The sequence below is a fragment of the Pogoniulus pusillus genome, chromosome 12, assembly GCF_015220805.1.
Source record: "Pogoniulus pusillus isolate bPogPus1 chromosome 12, bPogPus1.pri, whole genome shotgun sequence".
Classification (NCBI taxonomy): domain Eukaryota; kingdom Metazoa; phylum Chordata; class Aves; order Piciformes; family Lybiidae; genus Pogoniulus; species Pogoniulus pusillus.
This window is the reverse complement of record NC_087275.1, coordinates 16,438,001-16,462,478: the sequence shown is the minus strand read 5'-3', so window position 1 is coordinate 16,462,478 and position 24,478 is coordinate 16,438,001. Positions and strand designations below refer to the sequence as shown.

General features: G+C 40.1%; 1 protein-coding gene across 1 annotated transcript; it reads right to left on the bottom strand.

The window, feature by feature from the left end:
• Positions 1–2,053: 2,053 nt before the first annotated feature.
• On the bottom strand, positions 2,054–23,352 carry LOC135180051 (trifunctional purine biosynthetic protein adenosine-3-like). Its single transcript, XM_064152207.1, is given in 21 exon segments — positions 2,054–2,326; positions 2,776–2,891; positions 4,041–4,182; positions 5,613–5,743; positions 6,060–6,203; positions 7,973–8,179; positions 9,192–9,344; positions 9,601–9,852; positions 10,408–10,606; positions 12,393–12,502; positions 13,152–13,246; positions 13,382–13,613; positions 15,656–15,824; positions 16,305–16,390; positions 17,338–17,425; positions 18,111–18,236; positions 19,038–19,097; positions 19,633–19,744; positions 21,534–21,708; positions 22,334–22,429; positions 23,184–23,352. Coding segments are annotated over 21 exon segments (3,135 nt in total).
• Positions 23,353–24,478: the final 1,126 nt, after the last annotated feature.

Here is a 24,478-nt window from a genome sequence, read left to right as displayed (position 1 = left end):
GCAAAGGATGCAGAGGGCATCCAGCTCTGGCAGGACTTTGGCCTGCACTGGTTCAGTGCCTTAGCTGTGACAAAGTAAACATTTCACAACTCGAAAGAAACTGTACTTAACTTACAGGTTAGAAGAATTGGGACTACTAGGGGTAAAATCACTCTCTGTACATTTGATACATACTATGTTGTTGATAAAACCAGTTCTGTCACCACCAGCAGAAGACCTGGGCAAGACTGAGATTTTGCACCTATCTGTATTTCTACAATTGCATAAAAAACTTTGTTGTCAACTGGATCTTAGGTGGCTTTGCTTCAGTTACCAGTCTGTAAAAAAGATAAGTAGATTTAATACCAGACTCTCACCACACCCAATCTCTGAGGGCTGCCAGAAACACAAGGAGTTGTTCAGTGTGATTGTCCTGAGACCTAGCAGAGCACAGGAACTAGCACCCGAGTCCCTTTTGACATTTTATTTGTTTAGAACATTCACTCATGCATACTATGAACTTTGAATAATATACAAAAGGAAGTTACTATGCAGTTACAACAGACCAAAAGCAAACTAAGCAATGTGGCTATCATGAAAATCATCTCTGTATACCAGACATTTGTTAATTGTGCCTTGCTCTTTCTATTTCTCCCATATTACTTGCTCCAGTCTTTGAAGCTCTAGAGGCAAATACCAATCTCTGTACATAAATGGCAGAGCTTACAGGAGGGCACTGAATTTTTCTCCCCTGCCTAACTACTGAAATACCATTAACTACACATTAAAAACCAAAACAAACAAAAAAATGAGGAGACTATAACTGCAGCTAAGTCATGCTGTCAAACATCCTGATGCTGCCAAGATTGTCCCCTGTACGTGGAATAACAAAACACAAATAGTGGTGGCTTTTTCTCTCTGCATCTAATGACTATTAGTGATCCCTCCTTAGGAAAATTCAGCTCTGGCTGTTTTTGCCTAGTTTATTCAAGTAGTTTTTCAGCTAGCTTTCTTCCTCTGATGTTACCTGCATGCAAGCTGTTATTCTAGCAGACCTAAAATGAACTTCCCACACAAAAAATGTTTTCTTTAACAGAAGTGACTCTCTGGACTGAGCCAGTCACTCAGCCAACAAGGAAAACAGATTTTCCTGCCACTGAGGGTTAAGCTGAGGATGTCTTGTTCTGCTGATTTCAAGGATAGAGGAAGAAAAATAACTGAAATCTGGTGTTTCTAGTCACTCTCATCAAATTTCCATCCCTCAAAATCCAAATGTTTTCTTAGGAAATTCTGGGAATGTCAATGCACTGCTGTCTTTCAAGGAGCAGGAGAAAGCGTCTGGATTATGTTCAGCATGACACACATTCTGTGAAGGGGATTTTGGTTTGGGTTTTTTTTCCTGTATTTTGAAAGCTCCCTGTCTTCTTGGCCTTTGGATCTTCTGCTTGGGAGCTCACTAGACTGACTTTTACACTAGTGCTCTTTTGTATGTCCTTTGCTTCTCTGTACCTATGGTGGTAGGGCTCACAAGTTTGAGGTCCTTGCAGGCTCCCACCTCTTCCCATAGATCCTCCCATTCATCCTTAATGCTCATTCACCCCAGAACAGGCCTCACTTCTGATGTGCCTTGACATGTCTGGCCTCTTCCATGCAACAGGAGGCTCTGGTCACTTTCTTGCAGTAGCATGGTTCCAGTTCGTGGTTGCTTTGTGAAGCTCTTGGTGCTCTGCAATGTGACGCATCTGAAAAAACATCACTCAAAAGGATACTTAAGAATTCCCCCCTCAAGTACCAGACCACTTTCACAGCTTAAGCCCTCTCTTTGATTTGTAGCACAGTATATCCTTTACAGATGAAAAATAAACAAACAGAAGAAAATCAAAATCTGAGATGAGAGCTTGGCTTCTGCTGCCAGTTTCACAAAAGGAGTGTAACTGAAACTGCTAACTAAAGGAAAAGGATCGTGGCTCAGAATGGAAACCTGTGACACTGATATGCCTGTAGCCAAAGTGAAGCACATGGAAGGCAGGGAGGAGGGAAAGATGAGCAGAGAGAAAGCCACTTATTAACCTGTCTACACCACATCATTTTCTTCGGACTACAGAGACATGGGAGAGGATGTGCAGTCTCTGTTCTCCTCTTGGAGACACAAACTTTGGCATTCTTGTTTCCAATAGGTTTTACCGTCAGCTCCTAACTGCACTGCTCCGCTGGCCACCAGCTGCAGGGCGATGGGGAAAGCGCGGCATTCAGCTTCCTGAACCCGTTCTGACAGAGTCTCTTCTGTGTCATCTGCCTTCACAGACACTGGCTCTTGGTGGATCACTGCTCTGGGACTAGATTCTTCCTAAAATGGGGATATTTGGAGTCTTTAGAAGAGGGCAGTGAACAGCCTCAGGATGGATGGGGCAGGGAAAGTCTCATGAGAGGTCTCAGCAAACATAGTTGCATGCAGGAGTCTTAAAGTACATCAGGAGAGGTTTACCATCTCCATTAGGGGTACCTGCATTATGGTAGGGGGCACAGTGGAAAGAGAGACATGGGCTAGAAGAATAAGAGGGCAGTTTGCTGAGAGTACAAGAAACTGAAACCCTCTCCCCACAACATGAAACAAGACAGGACCTCAAGAAACCACAAATGAAATCTAACCCCCACATCTTCCTGTTCTTATTGGTAACAGTCCTAAGATTTCTATGCATTCTCGTTACCTCTTCTGGTTCCTGCCTTCAGAAAGGAAAGAAAAAAAAGCAAATTCCTTTTCATAACTTATTCAGTGTAACACAAGAGGACACTTACCAAGACAAAATGCACATTGCAGCCAGTGACTTTGAATCCACTTTGCAAGGCTTGTTGATGGACATTTCCTTCCTTGATTGGTGGGCAAAGTGATGGGGAAGCATTCAAGATTTTCCCTGGACATCAGAGTAAGAATCAGGAAAAAAAATCAATTTGAACTGAAATTCCTTTAAAAATAGAAGCGAGATGTGATCATCAGTTCAAAACAACAGCACTGAGCACCATCCAGGAGCTTAAACGTTCTCAGTTGCAGTCAGAACATAACAGGGCATGTTCAGACTCTGGTTAAAAAGCAAAACATATACATGGAGTTATGATCTCTATGAAAGTACAAGGAAGCACTGCTGTGATCTGAGGAACTGCTGCTTTTCCAGGAACACAGGTTTGCAGGCTTTGGCAGCAGTCAGACAAGCATGTTTCAGTTAAGGCCAAAGGACCTCATTTGCTTTTTTCATCTGTGGATAAACAGATGAAGTAGTAAGTCTCTCCTCTCCCAAGTGACCAACACTTGCACTGCAGATGAGGGGGCTGGAAACAGCTGTCAGACTGCAGCCTCATGCAGAGCCACTGGACAGAGAGAAGTGATTTTCATAGAAAATATCATTTCCAAAGAAGCCTGTCCAAGGGCAATACACATAGGAAGTAATGAGCAAGGCCTCATCAGCTGGCACTTGGCACCAGGAGGAAAGAAGAGTGTGTGCTCCCCTCCTCTGCTGGCCTGGGGCACATCTAAAGAAAGCTCTGCTCCGCAGCAGAGCCACATTCGCTCAGGGGTCTGTAATGGCTGTAGTTCTAGCACACAGTGCAGACCTCAGGGCAGCACAAGAGAGAGATGTACTGAGAAATCAGTCTCTCTCTTATTTTCTTCTGAGTGACAACTGTGGGGACTTCATCTTATTATGATTCCCCTGCACAGCTCCTGGAAAAATGACACAGTTATGCTACCTGTCCCTTACTGCGAGCAGAGTCAAACTCCTGCCTGCTCCATAGGCATTTCTCCTTCCCAGAAGGACAGCAGACAGATCAATTCTACAATCCTCATTCTGCTCTCCATGCCAGCACAAGGCATTTCCCTGCCCATGCACGGTCAGAATCCTAGCACACTCCCACTGACTGGGGCAAATGAAAGCAAGAGCAGCCCTGCTGATTTACATGGTGTGCTTCCGTGTCAGCAGTGCTCTGAGAGATTTAGCCAAAAGACAAAGAACTATGACTCTCCAATTCTGGTGAGGCCAAACACCTCTTTTGCACTTATAATTTCTTACCTTTCCATTTTCTGAGGAAAGGACTGGACAGAATTCTCATAAATCCTGACAGACATATTAGTTCAACAGCAAATTCTTCAAGAACTCGGTCGATGGTGCTGTCAAATTCAGAACGACTCCCATATAACTTATGATCAATGACCTAAAACATCAGGACACATCAGAAGCCTTACCAAGGAAATAATTTAATGTGAATGAGAACTTCAGGCAACAAAGAGGAAGTAAACTGAATTCATTCCAGGACACTCAAGATTTTAGGAGTTACAAGCTCGTACATTACTCAGGGCAGTTGTGATTTTTCACATTCCTATAAACATGCCTGGAAACAACCTAATCACTTACAGGCTAACACTGGCTCTGCCACACAGGATGCTTCCTAGGACACCAAAAACTGCTCAAAAATCTGTGACTGTTTAAAGACAATCATGTGGGCAATGTGGTGTAGAGTAAAATAAGGGAGAACACATCAGAAGATTCTGACCTCTTACTCCAGAATGTCTAGCCCAAGACTTAAAGTAATGACTCGTTCACAACGTCACCACCACTTGGTCTGTAGTGGCTCACTGAAAATCATTAACCTATCAAAGGAGACGGCAAACTGGCCAGACAGTTTATGTAAAGGGAGGAGGAATCGGCAACTTTGTTATTTCTGCTCCACCTCTCAGCCTCAGCTCCTGAGCTAAGTGTTGATTCCTGACATTGTTCATGAGGACATTCAAACAAGGAGCTAACAAATCAGTCACACTGATGCCTGTGAGAATATGAATAAATTCTGACATAACCTAACTATTTTTTTCTAGAGGTGAGCCTTTATACTGCCAGGAATCCAACTCAGCTCTTCAGGAAGCTTGCTGGAAACTTTTTAAGGCATGGAGAGCCTCCAAACTCATTTATTTCCATCTGTGCATAGCTGTACAAATGTGATAACCACTCAGAATAATTTAATGCTAGGAGGAGTTCCTGGTGGGCTACATTTGAAATTCCAAGAGGCTACCTGTTTTCAAATGCCATGTTCTATTCTTTGATAGATAACGACAATATGATAGTCCTTTTATATACACACACACATATAATGAAACAAACCAGTGACAGTTTCTGCAACACAGTGCTACTGTACTCATCACAGGTGGGAGAAAAGACTTTTATGGTGCCACTGAAAGTGACTCAGTGCAGCATGAAACACAGGTGTTTCTAAGAAGGAGTGAGCCAAGAAGGCAACATGTTGATGTGTTTTACAGAGCCTGAGGCCTGATTTTATTTGAAGCCTGACGCTGCATGCACCATAGTCTCAGACCCAAAGCACATGCTATTTTAAGTCCCTTCCTAACTATGGACTGGAGCACTCCTGGAAGAGACAGGAAAGATTCATAGCCTCCAGTGAGCACTGTCCATACATCTTTCATCTCTGCCTTTACTAGTATCTTTGATAGTTTTGTATTACATCCCTTTATCCGTGGTAAAAGTCTTAAACCAAAGTGAATCATGGCTGCATACCAAGCATTTCATAAAGACATATGGATTCAGTAGCTGTGAGTTGGAGATAAAAAGGGAAAAAATGAAGTGTGTCTTTACCCTGGTGGGAATTCCAGCTCGGGCTGCATTTCGTAGCTCTTCTACACCAGACTTGTTGGAGATGACAAGGACAACTTGAGCACAGCTCCCTGGCTCTTTTGCATAATTGATGAGTGCAGCAAGGTTTGTACCTCAAATGGAGAGACAGCAAACAGTCATGAAATAGATGAGTGCCTATGTCACAGAGAATTTGCTCTCAGACTCTAAGATCTCGTTTTCAACAACTGCACAAACACAAGAGGGCTAAGGAATGTGTGCACTAATAAAGCAGATTTGTTCTGCAGTACAGTACAACTTCTTGACTTCCAGTCAAAATGCAGCCTTGGTTTAAGGCAGTTCTATAGAGTCTACTGAAAAGAAGAGAAGGGGGATGCACCTGTACCAGGGATGAAGACAGCCTCTCCTTTGTAAGGATGTTTCTCTGGGAGATGATCAGTGAAAGCTCACCTGTTCCTGAGATGAGAACAGCTACTTTAACTTTGCTTTTTCTGTGCTGGTGTTGACTCTCAACAACTACATTATTCAGCAGATGCTGGGGGCTGCTCAGCTGAAGAGCTTCGTGAAGATTCTTGACTTCAATGTGAGAAGCTCCTCCAAATATATGAGGAAAATGTTAAAATACATTAAATTTTATTTTTACATCTCTACATTTACTTTTTATCGTTTGTTAATTACAAGTTTCAAGTAAGAGAAAGCCTACTGGCAAGGAATTTATGCTAGAACTAACTGGACTACAAAACTCTGCACTACTCTGCTGATCTCCTCTGTGCTACTCACTCGCAGGACGGTTTACAAAGGCCTAGGGATGGCCATGGTCTGTTCAAGGATTACTCCTATCTTTTGTACCTGTCTTTCTCACATGTCGCAGAATTGAAGACACCAAGCTGAGTGACATAGTTGACACAACTGAAGGACAGGGTGCCATCTAGAGGGACCCAAGACAAGTGGGCCTATGTGAGCCTCATGAGGTTTAACAAGGCCAAATGCAATGTCCGACACCTGGGTCAGGGCAACCTTTGGTATCAATACAGGCTGGGGGGTGAAGGGATTGAGTGCAACCCTGCAGAGCAGGACTTGGGAGTACTGGTGGGTGAAAAGCTGGACATGAGTCCGCAACATGCATGCACAGCCCAGAAAAACAACCATATCGTGGGCTGTATCAAAAGAATCATTGCCAGAAGGTCAAGTGAAGGGATTCTGCTATTCTACTCCACTCTGGTGAGACTCCATCTGGAGTACTGTGCCTGGCTCTGGAAAGGCATGAACCTGTTGAAGTGGTTCCAGAGGAAGACACAAAAATGATCAGAAGGCTGGAACACCTCTCCTCTGAAGAAAGGCCAAGAGAATTGGGGTTGTTTCAGCCTTGAGTATAGAAGGCCCTGCAGGACCCTTACCATGGTGTTTCAGTACTTAAATGGGGAGAGTATTCTTAGCAGAGCCTGTTGTGACAGGACAAAGGGTAGTGGTCTTAAACTAAAAGTTTAAACCTGGCACAGGTTTCCCAGGCAGGTGGTAGAAGCCTGGAAATATTCCACATCGGGTTGGACAGGGCTCTGAGCAACTTAATCTTGTTGAAGATGTCCCTGCTCACTGCAGGGTGGTTGGACCAGGTGACCCTTAAAAGTTTCCTTCCAACACAAACCATTTTATGATTCTATGAACATTACACTAAAAATTGTGTTGACAGAACTGAGGATGCATTTTGTCTGCTTGAACTGTCCCTTAAGCTTTTTTGTTTCCAGAAGGATTTTGGTTCACATCTCACTGCTATGTCAATCAATGGACATACCAGAAGGAAGACTTACTATCATATATGACCCTCAATCATTACATGGAATCTGTGTGAGTAGGGAAGGGGTAGGAAAGAAGGTTGTTTGATTATCATGATTGTGGTAAAATACAATCAGCTAATGTTTGTGCCCTTACAGAGAGCCATCATAGGGATTTACCCATCAGAGGGATTTACTGAAGTCTCAAGCATACTTTGTTCAAATTCTGTCACTCTGAAAACAAGACATTCACTTCTCTTTGTATTTAATAATGAAACTTAGATGTGAAGCTGCCAAGTAGCCTTCAGGCAAGTGAAAACAACAGGGGGAAAATGTGAACTACACAAACTTTGCAACAGGGATTCTTGTCAGTGCATACACAACTGAGGACAACTGGTGCCTCCCAGGAGATACTCTGCACTTCAGAGGACCATGCTCTAAAACAACTTACCCTGTATCAACTTAAAAATCAAACAGCACATCCTTAAGTTGAAATCCCTCTGAAGTGAGGCAGATGAATCTGTTACACTTTGAATCAAACCATACTCTGGTTAATTGGTGTCTTAATTTCTCATTAGGATGTCTGCTAACCTGTATGACAAGGGACAACAACTTTCCCAATAAGCCAAGCTTCCTCACATCTCCGTATGTCCTTGAGAACATGCTGAGCTAGGTCATTCTGCACAACCAAGACTGCACCAATCCCACAACTAAATGTCTGAGTCATCTCCTCTGCAGAGAGGTTTCCCTCTTTGTAAAGCCAGCAAAAGATTTCAGGAATCTTCCAACTGAGAGCATCTGAAAATGAAATTTGTATATGGTGAGCACAACTGTTTGCTGCCCATCTTTTATTATATACAATGACACTGATATATTACAAGAGCTGATAGAGACTAATTCTGGCTTGTCTAAGAATGCTGTTCAAGAAGAACAGTGACTTAACTTCCATTTATCTCTATAGGTGCTAAAACAGTGTACACATAGTTGTATTAATTGGATCAGGGCTGAGTGTTCTATACCTGGACGGGCTTTCACAGTGACCATACTCACACAAGCATAGCCTTAGGTTGTCTGTGGAAAGCTTGATGGTGCAGACTTGCCGTCTCAACGACAGTTTAGAAAACTAGCAAGTCCTCAATCTTGTTATCTTATCTGTGGTTCCAGGCACTGGCAAGCAAGCCAGGCATGGCCTTAATAAGCTGTGTTTCTTTCTTTCTTTCCTTTCAAATTTAATTCTAGATAAATGCAGTCAGACAGACACCTTCCTTCTCTCTTTCTCATTCCAACAATACGTTCTGCGCTTGCATGAAAGTAGTTTTCTTTAATATTTTGAATCTTTTAATACTTTGTCCAATTTTAGGCTCAAAAGTTCTACCTTACTTAAAGATGTCACATGCCAATCTGTCATGGGGAAGCTAACACCTACCATTAAAATGTATCAAGTATATGTGTCTGTACACCTGTACTGTGGAGCACATCATGTGAATTCTCTCAATAGCCTTCAATGTTTGGTCAAAATGTTTAGTACGGCCAGATGTCTTGCAGAACCTTCAGTCTTCTCAAATACCTTTTGTCCTAGAGATAAGCTGCCCTCAAATCTCTTTAAATTACTCTTCTCCAAAAAGAAAGTGGTGCTTACTTGACATAGGCATGCTTTTGGTAGCTCTTTGGAAATGCACTGGCTTTGGGTCATCGGTCTCCATGTAGAGAGACCCATACATTTCTGAGTATTTCTGTTACTGCAGCTGAAAAGTCAAATTTGTACTATATATACATTTTCTCATCAGGAATAGTCAGCTTTGATATTTACCTAGGACAGCACTGACGTATTCTGGCAGAATTCTAGAGATGCCTTCCAGCAACCCCTCCTCGGCAATGAAGGCAAAAGCCTTCACATGCCCTGAGCGAAGGACAGGCAGCAAAGATGGGCTGTACGTTTTTGCTGGGGTCAGCAGTATATCTCCTGCAAACAGAAGTGTTGGTTCAACTGATTTGTTTAAAAGGTCATTAGCTATTTAGTGGGAACGCTTCTCTGAAGAGATTCCCTTCTGCTGTTTGTTGCAGACAACCTCTGGAAGAAGCAAAACTGTGGATGCAAGCCCACATACCTACCCCAAAGGCTAATAAAACTTCACCCTGAAGTGATGGCAGCACCTAGTTATGAAAATGCCTGAACACAACTCATTGCAAGTTTGCTTTTGAGAAGAAAGATAGCATACCTAAAGTCTTGTCACCACAACTGCCAGGTGCTGGTGAGGAGTAGTGTGAAGAGGACATTAAGAGAATCTTCCTTACGATGCTCAAGCCACGGCCATGAATCCCAGAAGAGGCCAGTCCAATAAGCACATCATCTTCATCAGCTCTCTGCAGGCCCAGAAGCATCTGTCCTCTTTCCACCGCACCAACCACAAAGCCTGCCAGGTCATACTCTCCAGAAGAATACAGACCAAGCACCTCAGTCATCTCCCTGCCTACATGGGGAGAGAAGGCAATCAGCACTAGCTGTAAGGATGTGTTATTGTTAACTTTAAATCCACAGCATTTCCTAAGATAGCAACATATCCAGGATGGCTGCAGAAACATGCAGCTTAAGAAGCACATTCAGATATATTTTAAAATTCCTTCTTGGTTTCTTACCTTACCTCAAGATTTCAACAAAACAAACCTTCGTGAAGTTACTGAAAGAAGAAACTTCTTTGGTTTTTTTTTATGCTACTTATTGGGCATTTGCCTTCTATGATTCAGTATCCAAGAGGGAATGAAAACATTGATGCTTTGGAATGTGAGGCATCCAATTTCACTCTCCTTTGTACAAGGACAAGTTTATAAGAATTATGATCCAAATGCATGAGCAGTAAAAATTATCTCTCTCATTTTACACATAAGGAGGAGTTTAAGGCCTAAATGATTCAATGTTTTTTCCACCAGTCAACAGTTCTAATGCCACATACTACCTCTGCTTGTAAAGTCTGTTTCACTAGTAATAGTTTAAAATCTGAAAGGAGAGGAGTGGGGAGTGTTCATACCCAGGAAAGCACATCCTGCACTTCTGCAAGCTTCAGCTATCCCTTCTTTGATTGTTTCAGTCACTTCAATGTCAAGTTTGCCACAAGCAAAATAACTGAGGAAGAAGAGCGGCTCTGCTCCTTGAGCCAGGATGTCATTGATACACATGGCAACCAGGTCCTGACCTATGGTGTGATGTCTTTTACATGCTTGTGCAACCTGCAAAACATGGTGGGAACCAGAAGGGGCAACATGAAATTTGCAAAACTTAGAGGATTCTACTGCTTCTTTCACTGATGAGTATCTTTTTCCTGAAAGGAATCTCCATAGAACATCTCTATGCAGAGGATAACCTCGCGCATCACCTAGTTTAAATCAAGAGTAAACAGGTCATTTTCTTGCATAGGAAAGAAAAATCTATTTTGCTTTTAGCAATGTTAATTCAAATTCTATCATCAGCTACCCAGAAATTGACATTATGGGTTGGTTTTCTCTGCTTTTGGCAACATTATGTCAAACTCAGAATAAGAGGTGACTAAAAGCACTTACAAATTCCCAGGGTGTTCTATAGGTTGAATATCCTATTTTCCAATAATAACATTAGGTTGTTCAAACATTACTGTGTCTTTTGCTTTACTTCTGTCTACTAACTTCACTGAGTTATAAAGCAAAACTGAAACAACTTATTAGAAAGTTTTCTTCCTCTTCTCCAAGTCCACTAGAGATGAAATTCTTCACTCCCACCCTCTGCAGGAAGTCTTTTGATCTCAGCTGTCTCATGTCTCAGATTAACAGTAGGGTCTGTGCCCCCCTTGAAAGACAAGGCAGTATTTTCCTCAGAGAGGTTGCTCTTTCAGTTTTTTTTTTTTTTTATTAATTTATCAAGGTGTTTGCATCCTACAAGCAATGAAACCTAATTCAGACATCATGGCTTCTATAAAGTGACACGTACACTACTTGATTACAAGCAGAGGTTTCTTCATTGCCAGGGATACACTAGTGTATCTGCTTGCGCCAATGCGGACATCAGCACCTAAACAAAGTCTGACTTTGGATCATGGGCCTGATTTATTTTGCTGGCTGGTGGATTTAGAAGTGCTGTGGAAACCAGTCATCCCATGTGCTTTGCTGCATCATAGCACCTCTCTCCCACTGATCTAGTAACAATTCATATAGGCATCAGCCATTTTTTTTTTTGGCCAAGGAAGAGCCTCGGGAACAGTCTGTGTAGGCACAGTCTGGGAACGTCTCTGGGCCAAGCAGTTGGAACAAAGACTCACAGAAGCCAGCACAAATCAACCATTTTTTAATGATCAGAGGTGTCCAAGGATGTGAGACTGTAAAAAACATTCTGGATTATTATGTTTAGTCTCCTGCTGTTGCAGTAAGAAGCACTGTATCATCCTACTACTAAAGGTATAAACAGCAGCTTGAAACAAGTTCAGGTGCCATGCCTGACCAGTGAAAAAGCAGCTTCGGATCACCACACTTCCGATAACTGAAAATCTTCTTCTGATCCAATATGCAAATACATTCCAGGCTCAACTTCTCCTATATGTTCTTGTGTAATTTGCATTCTTTATCTATTGCCTTCTCTTCCTCTTTAATATTTAGCTCCAGCATCTTTCGTTACCCAGTGCCCTGAGAGAGGTAGCTGTGTTGCCTCTCCACATTCAATTTAATAAGCTCAACCTGATAGTTAGCATTTAAACTACCCCCTGTGCTTCTCTGGACTGGATCTTTCTCAAAGCCAATGGGCCCTCTATTTCACAGCAGAAATTCTGGTCCTTAGTTCCTCAAGTGCTCAGCTAAATTCTTTGGTTTATTATCACAAAATACCCAGAACCTCTACACTCTCAATAGCATATTGGTAGGCCTTGCTTACATGATCATCTACAAAGTTTAAATGACCACTGCAGTGGACTTAGAAGATGCAGTTGGCTATGGCATTTAAAACAGTCTTGGGAGATAATAGGAGCTTTGCTACAGTCAAATTGCAAGTTACCTGCAGTTTCAATCCAAGGCCTTTAGTTTGAGATACCAAGATAGGATCATCATAACCAGATGCTTTCAAGTCAAAGAAACCAGCAAAGCTTCCTACTTCTGAATGATTTCCTGCCAAATACAAATATGTCAAGGATCATTTTGAAGGGAAATGAAAAGATTCAAAACTCTCATCATGGCAAGTACCTCAAATTATGATTTCTTTGGAGAAGACAGCACTGTGTCCACTACCAGAAACATGCACAGCTTTATGAAGCATGGACCTCAAAGTCCCCTATTACACATTTAATCACACTGTAAATAATCTTTACTATTTTGTGTTTCTGCCCTGTAGATTGTGTACAGCAAATGTTAAACATTTCATCAAATTCTTAACAACTTGCCTTTTTACTTTATGTAGCTACTTCTCGGGGAAAAAAGGTCAAAATAGCAAATAGCAAATTCATTGACTGTTAGTCACACTTGAGTAACTGTCCAGTGATGTACAAACTAATTCATTAATCCAGGAGTTACTCTGTTCACTAGACTAACCTTGCAAAAGTGCAATTATCTCCATGCTAACACAACTGTTTTTTCATTAAGCAAAAGAGAAGTGCTGAGAAAGAAATGAGAGCTTTCTTTCCAAGTGATGACCCCAGCCCAGCTTCTCAAGATCAATCTGAATGCAAAGAATGCATTGCTCACTTCCTGGGAAAAGAAAAAAAGAAGTTCTGTTCCATTCAATATGCTAAGGAAATGCAAAGATTCTTCCAAGTCTTACCTGATCTGGTACCGCTTACAATTGATCTTTCCAGCTGATGAACCAAAACGCCACTGGTTAGATCTTCCACATGTCTCTCTTTGTATATCAGGCCCCTGCAGAGAAGAAAGTACTTGCTAGCAGCAGCAGTGACACTTTCTGCATACACCGTCATTTATCACAAATATGGGAACAACAGAAACAAAACTCTGGACTAGCATCTACTTCTGCTAGTGCCTTTGCTTACATACAGAGACTGCCTGAGAAGCTGAATACCCCGGTGGCCAATGTCCTTCCTGTAAGTCGCACCCTTGAAACGTATGGCTGCTACACCCCTGTTGGCTTCTCCCAGTGCTTTCAGCAGGTCCTCCTCAACAGCAGTAATGGAGAGGACTCTGCCACCATTTGTCACCACTCTGCCATCCTTCAGTGTCGTGCCAGCATGGAACACCTGCAGCCCTAATGCTTTGGCTTGCAGCAACCCTACAAGAGCAAAAGGAATTCTCTGAGTATTTAAAATTGAATACTATATTGGCAAAGCAGTGAATACTGAAGTCCCTTCTCCAGACAAAGGAGAAAAACCACAAAGCTTCTCACCTTACCCTGAGAAACAGCATTATGGTATCTTCACTGGCCTACAGGCATACTTCTGAGATGTCCAATAAGAGCACAGATCACATAGGAATGGAAATAAGAGAACAAGGAGCCACAACAGGACAGAAAACTAACCTGTGCCAGAGCAAAGCTGCGCTGTACATTTTAATTGTGAATAACTTGTGCAGGGCTTTCCTGTATGAAATTACAGTGCACAGCAATTTACTGCCTGGATTCTCCCCCATCCCTGAAACTAAACCATTAGTACTAATGTTAACTCAGCACTTTCCTAGCTGTTCTGCCATGCCCACTCCACACAATTACCCACCCACTCCTGGAATCAATGTTCCACAAGTATTTGTGGGTGGCTATCCAATAACTAAAGCAAATTTCATATTTTGATTTGTCTTGGTACATTTTTCTGATAGAGGAAAGCAAAATTGTTGGTTTTTTCTAGATGTATTTTGAGGAAAGGATAAGGAAGAGGAGAGAATGCTGCCATCACCTGGAAAAAGCGAAACAAAACAGTTTTTCTCTTGCTGCCAGCTAGAGAGATTTTATAAACAAGTGAAAAGGACCTTTATACTTGCTGAAGATACAATGTGTTACATTGCCACAGCACTGCCCTGACAAGGTCAAAGCCGAACCTCAGCTGGCCTTGCAGCAATGGGAACAGAACTCCTTTGCTTCATTTTTTAGGGAATATTTCAGAATAAAATGTTTGTCAAGCCATTAAAATTTGGGATGCAATGTGGAAAAAAAGGGGAAAGAAAGAAAAAAAAAAAAGGCAAAGAAAACCCTGCAACTCCAGAGGCTGCAGCACAATAACTAAAGAATGGATTTAATTTTATTCTTTTGATGTTTGTTTTTTTAAGTAACAAGCAGGAGGGCCATACCACCTCACTTGTAAAAGTACCATTTTCAGTTGATAAAAAAGTTAGATTCCTGAGCCTGACTACTGAGAAATATAGCTCACTAGCAGATGGATTAATTTGATTATGTGGCTGATTTTTTAATTGTTACAGAAATGCACAATTGCCCAGATTATCACTGACAAAACAAAATACATTCAGCAAGGGAATGGGAAGAGGGGAGTGGGTGAGGAAAATGTGACAGCAGAAATCTTGACCAGGGAAAAGGTAATATAACATGACCTTCTCCCTGGGTGACATAGGGTAACTGGAGTTCTGACAAAAATAAGGTGGCCTTGATAGAAGATCAGTTGTCTGGGTTACTTTACACAAGGCATAGTGTTGGACTGGCAATGCAACAGCTAAAGGGCAAGGAAATAGTTCTGCAACACTTTCCTTTGTTTTTAAATGTTTTAAAAATGTTAATGATACTTTAAACCCGGCGAATTTTAGCTCAGAAAGTTAACATTAACCTAAAGCCCATATATCCACCTTTCCAAAAACCCTTCAAGACCTATGATCTTGTTAGGATTACACAGCAATCACCCTGGCTGACTGGCACCGAGGAAAGAACAACAGTGATAGTAGAGGTATTCACTACTCCTATTTTAAAGGCCAGAAGTGCTTAAGTCACTATTCTCTCCTAATGAGGCATTAGCTGAGATAATGCCATCTCCTGGTAAGAAGCAGCAGTCATTGCTAGCAACATTGTAGTCTACATTTCCAGCACAGCTTGTGAAAGGACCCTACGAGGATGCACCAGAGTTATTCTAGGAGGACATAATTTCTCGTCACCTTCTTATCTTAGCAACCAGCCACTGCCAGAGTTCTATAGAATGATGTAGCTTAAACCACTTATCTCCTCTGCTACTCTGGACAGGGGTACAATCTAGTAAAAAGATCCTATTGACAAGGACAAGGAGTGAAGGATGAAGAGGCAGAGTCTAATAGGGTGTGAGGGGGAGAAGAAGTAAATGCAAACCTACTGATGTTAAATAGTAAACAACTCATTGTAGTTACCTGTTACCTCCATGCCTTTGTCATAGTCTCCTGGGTATCCTGGACTTGCCATAACCACACACACAGCTGTACTATTTTCTGACCAGGCTGGCATGAAGCTGCAAAGTTTGCCATCAATTGTTGCTTGAAGCACTTCATAAAAATCGTTTTTGAGAAGTGGAAGAATTACCTGCAGAAAATATCCACAATGACAGATGTTAATTTTTATTTTATTGACTCGCTGAAAGTCGACTTAGGGAAAATTCAGTTAACAGCATAAAATCTGTACATGTCAAACTCAAAGTTTACCTATACCAGTAAACAGTTTAATGTTTACATATAGTTTCCAATCTGCAGCATCTTTTTGGAACAATCATATATTTACAAGCACAGCATGTTCCTTCCTTATGTAGAAGGAACATGAATTTAGGGCCCTTCCATTCTGCTTCTCTACAGGAAAATAAAATCTGAGGAACAGTTCTTTAACTGAAGATAACTAGCCAAAAATTTAAGTTAACCCATACATTGTCTAAGACATTTGCATTTGGATTTGCATGTTCAGGAGAAGATGTAAATCTAAATACAGCATGAAAATTTCCCTAGACATAAGATAGAACAGTCAGAGGTAAAAGAATGAAGCATGTTTAAGGTTCCAGTACCTTTCACTCACCTGGCACTGAGGGTCACCAAACTGACATTTAAAGTTTAAAATTTTCACACCATCCTTGGTAAGCATTAAACCAGTTTGGAGCACACCTGAACAGACAGAACACAGCCAAGCAAATTATTTTAAACATTTATTTAAAAAATAACTCCTTTAAATACAACACAGTACTTTGGAACATGAAATGCATTTCTGCAAATCATATGGAATTAAGAGTAAGGATTCTGCAAGCTCTTATGCACAAGACATAATTCCACAATAACCAACAAAGTGGCAAGCAGCAACCTGAGGAACATTACATCACATTTTAAACCAAATACAACAGAAAGCAGCCTCTCGGCATTAGGAAGTTGAGTTCTGCCTCTGCTACAGCTCTCTGAATACAGGCATTCAGAAATCAGAAAGAACTGACAGGATGAAAAAGCCAGTTCCCATATACCCCATTCATTACACAGACTTGGAGATTTTCTTACCATCAAATGCACTATTGTTACACATAAATATAGACGTATAACTCTGTATTGCAGGTAAAAAATACCAGCCCCAAATTCACTACTGCTACTAACAAACAAAATCAAATAGTTACTGAAGTTTATATTGGAAAATTTCCATTGCAACTCACATAGGGTGATCTAAACCAGGCCTTTCATTGTATAAGTGAAAAATGAGTTCCCAGTGCTTAATACCCACTACATTCTTACTATGGGTCTGGGCATTATAAAAAAGACAGAGATCTTAAGAATACTTACACTGCTGCACACAGGAGTGAACAGTGCAACCGAACTTAAGTATATATTATGCCCTGAACTACAAAGAGTTTGGTTGCAACTATATGAATAAAAATACAGTATGTTTTATGAAGAAAAAACAGAAGTCCATTTGTCCAGAAGGACAACTATACATCAAACCAATGAGGCTTAATACTGCATGAAAAATTAACTAATTCTTAAACAAATATTTGGAATTCAAATGCAGTCTCTAACAATGAAACTAACCTTAATATGATTTTACCTTGTTTTTCAGTTGAATGCCTACTTACCTACATATGCTGTTCCTTCTTGTCTCATACTATCAACAACATGTTGAAGGATAGCATCGTTGATTTTCTCTATAAGAACTTCTGGAACCTGGCAATCAACATCAAACCGAGTGATACAGTGATGACATCTGCTGGACTAGCTCATATGAGTTGGAAGGACTCGGAGTAAGTGAATGTTTTCTTCTCTCCCACCCCCAATCAGTGCACTCCTTCCGTTAAGATGCTGCTGCATGAACGACAGATACACTGATCCTCTATCTTACAAGGGTTTTCTTGTTGTTTGGTTCTTTCTTTGGAAGTAAAATCTTAAGCAGGTTTGAGATACAGGCAACCTGAACAGTACACAGTAATACTGTTTCTGTGCTTACAGAAAAATACATGAAGATTGCACTTGAGCATCATATTTAGAACAACAGAGTCAGCTTTAAGAATCAACAAGAACCCCAAGGTTATGCTCAAGACACAAAGACTCCAAGCATGCAAGGAATTTTGCAGGGACATTGCAAGCGATGCTAATAGGAGCAAAGAAATAACAAGTTTAGGAATAATGGAAAAGATAAAAGCAAGATCATTTCTCAGAACAGTGGCTCATTAAATCCTCAAGAATTACTACTAAAGTTTGAACCCTCTACTGCACTTACAAAAGTAAAACATCAACCAATTCCAGAAGAAATCTGGTCTATGTGATAGAAACTAGACTGGGCCCTAAAGCAGATACATTAACCATAGATATGATCAGCCCTCTTGAAGGCTGAGGAGGAAGATTGCTATACCTGAGGAACTGGGCAATAGGCTCCCATTCCTCCAGTGTTTGGGCCCTGGTCACCATCCAGTAATCGCTTTTGAGCCTGAGCTGGGGGCATCGAGGCAACAGTGACACCATCCGTAAAGCACAAGCACTGTTAAGAGATGCATACAACACAAACAGTGGCAATGTCTTGTCCTAAAGGAAGTTACTAGTTGTCACAGTCTTATGCTCAGTTCTGCCTGAAAAGTTTAGGAAGCCAAGACAGAAATCAGTAAGATCCATTTACTGTGCTGCAATACCACAGACCTGAAGGACTCTCTGTTTTAAATAACCAAAAGAAATGGCCCTCATAATGATTCCTATGTGATGAACTAGATTTTGACTTATCAGTACTGTAGATATATACTTACCTTAAGGTGTATGAATAGTCTTCATTGACTTGACAGAATAATTCATATGGTTTGACTTAAACCTGTCTGTTCACAGGTCTGTTCACAGGTCTGGGGCTTGAGCAAGTGTGAGGCATTTTCAGTGCAGGACAAAACTTGCACAAAGAACCTGTTTTCTGTTTTCATGTGGCATGTAACATGTGCTCATGTTTTATTCTGCCACTAAGTAGTAATCCATGGTAAGGAAACTGCTAAAATAGGCACTAAACATTAGCATGATATCACTGATGTAACAAGAGTTACCAAAACGAAGTCCATACAAACATGGTTTATGTCACCCTAGAGAAAAAGGATCATTTTTTACTTAAAGAGATCACCAATTTCACAGCAATAAAAATACAATATACATTGATTAGTATGACATCAAATTACTTAGGTTGCAGGGTTATTTATGTGATTGTAAATAAAACCAAAGCCACTCTACCTGAAACAACAAATGTGCTTATGCATAGAGCTTATCAATAACACAAAGAATAAAAATAATCACATCATCAATCACATACAGAAAGTTCTTCCCCTTGAAGAAGTTCTTCAATAATGACCATTTCTCCAAATATTCTGTCCTGCACAAAAAAAAAGAAAAAAAATATTTCTAATTCTCCAATTAGCAAACATGGCACCTACTGGCTAAACCCCCTCTTTGTTTTAACAGGCAAACCAAATCAAACAAAACACACACACACACAAAATAAAACCCACAAGCCACAAAAATAACCTAAACCAAACTTCACAAACCCAGGGTATATGAAAAGTACTAATTTGTAGCATTCTGGTATGCTGAGTAAAGCAAATAGAATCTCAGTTTGAGATAGAGACATTGAAATCACCTTATCAGACTCTAGTAGCTAGCAAAACATTGAAAACTTGGAAGAGCAGGGAAATAGGACTCAGTGCTGGAACAAGAGTTTAGTCACAAACTCCATAAAGCCCTGCTCACTGCCTGGAGTAAATACAAGTAAACTGAGGATGATACCCAGAGAAATTGAAATGGGCAAGTTTCTTCTGAAACCACTTGCTTTCTGTGGCCAAAATTACAAACTCAAAGGCTACAGAACACCACAAATTGGATTCCCACTGATCAACTAAACATTTATGCACCTGCATAATCTCTTGGACAGCTCTGCAGGCTTCCTCTTTGCTGGCTGCAATAGTTACTTCTTTTCTAGCAGCAGGGCCCCTTGCCCGTATGACTCGTGCAGGAAAGTCTGTACTTTAAATGAAAGCAAAACTGAGATTCAGGCATTCCTATCATATCCAGTGAAATTACAATTTTCAAGATGAGTAACTCCCATATTCTTTCCTTTTTTTCTGAGCAGCTGAAGAATAACACATCAGGAAAACACATTCCCTGCTAGCCCGTCCTGTCATGAAGATGAATGGACTTTTATGGCTGTCAGTACAAGACTGTGAAGCAAAAATCCATGGATTTTGTTGTTGGTTTTGACATCATCTCCATGTATATTCTTGGTCAGCTCAATGGACTTTAACACTTCTCAGTTTCTCCCTCTTTTCCTTGAGCTGGGTTCTATTTGTGTCATAGGTTTGAAAACACAAACTCATTGATGATTTGTAGTTTTATAATGCCAGGTTACATAATCCTATAAAACCACTATAGTTAGGGTTGTAAGATTAAGGCTGTGTTATGTCATGACAGCTTGTCATGTCCTGCACAAAAACAACCCAAAAGTTTCCAGATAGCAAACATGGCATCTACTGGCTAAATCCTCTCTTTGTTTTCTTTTAACAGAAAACAAAAAAACAAACCCAGTGTATATGAAAAGCACTGGCCCGCTTGAATTCTGCTATGCTGAGTAAAGCAAACAGATTCTGATTTTGAGACAGATACATTGAAATGCATTTAAATGTTTGCACATGAAGTATGTGTTAGAACTAGTGTATTAACAGTGTACCCCCAGAATTAGTCTATTCACTACCAGAAAAAAAAGAATAAAACGGCCTAACACTAACCTATTAAACTCATTAAACTTTATCCATTCAGAACAGTCAAATAAAGTATTTATTTTGAAAAGCTGATTCTACATCATACTAGCCTGTTTTCTGAAACAACATTACATTCCTCCTCTCCACATTACCATTTCTATTAGGATAAATCTCAACCCTAGAATTACAGGGCCAGCCAAAGCAGACTCACACAAAGCTCCCTTTCTCCACATCTCAGTGTGCTGACCTGAGATACACCTTGCTGAGTTTTATGCACACTTGCATACATACAGATTGCTGGCCTACTTCTCTACATGGCAGCAATGCAGACTAAGTGCTGTCACAGAGCAATTTCAGTGAAAAGGTTGGGTTGTTGTTGGGGGTTTTTTGGGTTTTGTTTTTGGTTTTGTTTTTTAATTTCCACTAGATTACACCACACACAGCATGTGACAGCAAAGACAAGAAGTCTGTGAAACTAATGCACAGCCACAGACCACGATAGCTGAACACAGCAGCTGCTGTAAGACTAGACTGGAACAGCCATAATGGTTAGACTCCAGAACAAATCTCCAATGCTTCCAGAAGCATTACAGCTCAACAAATCTGCAGACATGTGCAGCTGTATTTCTTTCTCCATGTAAGAGAGATGCTGTCTAGCCTTAAAGAAATAAGAGCACCCTTCTTAAGAATATTTGATCAGTACCTCCCAATGCACTCCACAGGTAGCATTTTTGCTAGCATTTGTTTGTGTAGAAATTATTCTTACCCTTACACAAAGATTTTTTGAAATATGTTTGTCATTTTTTTTCTTTTAAATGGATAACTATTGTCCCAAAGAAGCTGATCACAGATCACAACTTTATTTCCCTTTGAACAGAAAAATCAACTAAAGTTCCCTGCACCTTCAACATCTCTTTCTAATTACAAAACTAATTCATTTAGTAGCTACTTGAGGAGAAAAACAGTTGAAAAGTTACTAAATTCTAGGTAACTATCATGAGTGAAGAACAAATTCATAAATAACTTGACAAAGTGGTATCCAGTACCAATATATTTACCTGATAATAAATCTACAAGCTTCCTGGGGATTAGTGAAGGCTTTCCATCTTGCTGTTGGGATCCCATGTCGATCCAGAAAGGCTTTAGCAAAACTGATGTTGGATGCCAGCTGGGCTGCTTTTGCAGATGGTCCAAAACATCTAACTCCTGCTGCTTTCAAGTCATCAGCAATCCCTAATTACCAAAACCAGCAAAAGAACCAAGTCCTCTCTTTGGAAACATCAAATAATTTTGACAAAAGGAAGACCACATAATGATTCTGGTTACACCTTTCCCTGCCTCAAACAGCTAACTCATCCTTAAAATAAAGTTGCATATCCAATGAACAGTTTCGTGATTTGGTTTTAAGAGGTCTTTTGCTCTTTTAAGCATTGTCACAATTACCACCCTGTGACTACTGTTAGGACTAACAGGTACTCCTGTTCGCTATTTAAGATGCAGAGATCTTGCTGTACCACATTACAATGTGATGGTCTGGATATTGTTGCACACAGCAGCAATGATAAGACTATTGCAAGAAAGTGCCTTGTATGAAGGAAAGCAGAGAGTACTTGTAACCATTGCTGACTCTTGATCCTACATGATTTCTTTTGCTGATTTCTAACATACAAACAGCAGCAAACAGCTCTGAAGCCAAATGTTTTAAGTGACCAGAATCTATGTTTACAAGATAATTCAAATATTCTTGCTTCTCAATTTCATTAAGTCAGAATATGTTCTAAGAGCCAAAAGAGCTCATTTTAAAGCAGAATTCAAGGAGTTGTCTTTTTACTGTCAAGTTAATTTATTTCAGCCTTACCAGCTTCCAAAAGAGCTTCTTGCCCAACTAAGACAAGTCCAATGTTATGATCTTTGCAGAACTGGGTAACAATAGTGTGGTTGCTCACTAATACAGCTGAAAATGAAAAGGAAATATAATTAAGTTACCACTCTGAAGTCTAAAGAGATGAGAGACAAGAATGTTATTATTCTGTCTCCTTAAGAAGTATATTACTATAGTCAAACAGCTCATGAAAGGCAAAGTAAAACAAACAATACAATAATAATGGAGAGAACATTGAACATTTCCCATTTGTGTTACTCTGTTTAATACTCATCTGCTGACGTATTTTGTTACATGTAATCACATAAGCTTCAAAAAGCCTGTCATAAAAAGAAAATTATAAAAAGAAAATCTCTAAGTTCACACAGAAACTCACTGTCACCATCTGAGCCAAGATTTACTCCATGTCAGTGTATGATGTAACTAAATTTAGCTGAGCAGCCTGCACAGACACTAAAGGAGTCTGCCCAGATGTTAATAGCTTTGAGCCTTCTATCCCTCTTATAACTTTCACCAAAACTGGTCAGTGAATTCAAGCATAACAGTGGGAGGAAAGAGGTGAGGTGTAGAAATACAGTCCAATATAAGCCTCACTATCTTAAGAGGTCAAGCTAAAAATAAATATAGTATGGTATTTTACTAGACTGTTCTAAAATCCACAAACAAGATATAGAGAAAAAAGCAAATATATGCTCTAAATAACTTGTGGTACCACTAAAAGAAAGGAGTAAATTTGTGAACTCCTACCAATTCAATGCAAATGTGGTCCAAAGTTGACATTACTGATTGCTTGGCACAATATTTTAAATTTTTCTCCCTTTTTTACCTGAATTGGAAATTTTTCCATTGTCAGCTGTTCCTGCATTTCCTGGAGCAACAAAGACATGCTTCACATGTGGAGACTGGGCAAGCTTCCAGGCCAGTGCATGCTCCCTTCCTCCACTGCCAATCACAAGAACTCTATCAGCCATTAACCTGTGCAAATGCAAAATCATTGTGTGTAATACAATTTTTATAACTTACTTATTTTTATGTGAGTTACTGAAATAAATTGTGGGATAGGTTGGACTGGATGATCTTGGAGGTCTCTTCCAACCTGGTTGATTCTATGATTCTACGATTCCTCACTTGTAGTTGGTAAGAAATATCAATCCAGTTTGTTTTACAAAGGTATTCATAACACATTTGTAGTGTCATGGGATGGAGGTATCATTCACAGTTGGTTTAAATACTGGTTACAGTGAAGTCACTGAGCAGTTTTTCCACTTGTTTCAGTATAGTCAACATTTCCTCTCATAAGTATCAAGGCTGAAATAATCTTGTCATGACTAGGTCTCATCAAATCCTTTGCACACTAAGACAGAACAGGACTGAAATGCTACAAGTAACTTACCAGATATTTCAAACTGAACACTGTGGTCAGTCTAAGAACTTTTATGAGTGTCAACATCCTCAGTAATAAATGGCAAAGATGCTTTTCAGAACAGTTTTTATATTTTGACACTTGCTAAGAGGGCAACTTCATCAGAACAGGATGCTCAATCAAAACACAACTGTTAATTTCACTAGCACACTGACATTTAAAACAGTTCCTCAATAACATTTCTAGGCAAACTAGTTTTAATTTATTACAGAAATATTATCATGTTCAACATAGGTCACATCTGCAAACTTAATTTTTCTTTATGTGCTGACCGTTAATAAATGTCAGAAAGAATAAACACCCAGAGTATGACCTTTAAGGAAGATGCTAATGGCAGAAACCATTCCTTACCCAGGAAATAGATGATAAATTAAAGATACTATAAAACAAGAGCTTTGCAAGCCCCATGTCAGCAGTCTTTTCCCAAGAAATCATAAGCACTGGTTTAGGCTCATTACATAACTTCCAAAAGCAAAGAGAAGTTAAATGGTGATGCTGAGGTATAATATTTCAGAAAAAGACATTGATAGAACTGTGATACATCAATAAGCATGCTTGAAGTTCCTGAGACAGTATTAAGATGTCTTTGCCAAATATCAGTAAAATAAAACTTCACTATATATACTCTCATAATTATTAAATTGTTCTAGTACAATGCAAGTACTTAAAGTAGCCTGTCCTTGGGGACTACAGATCAC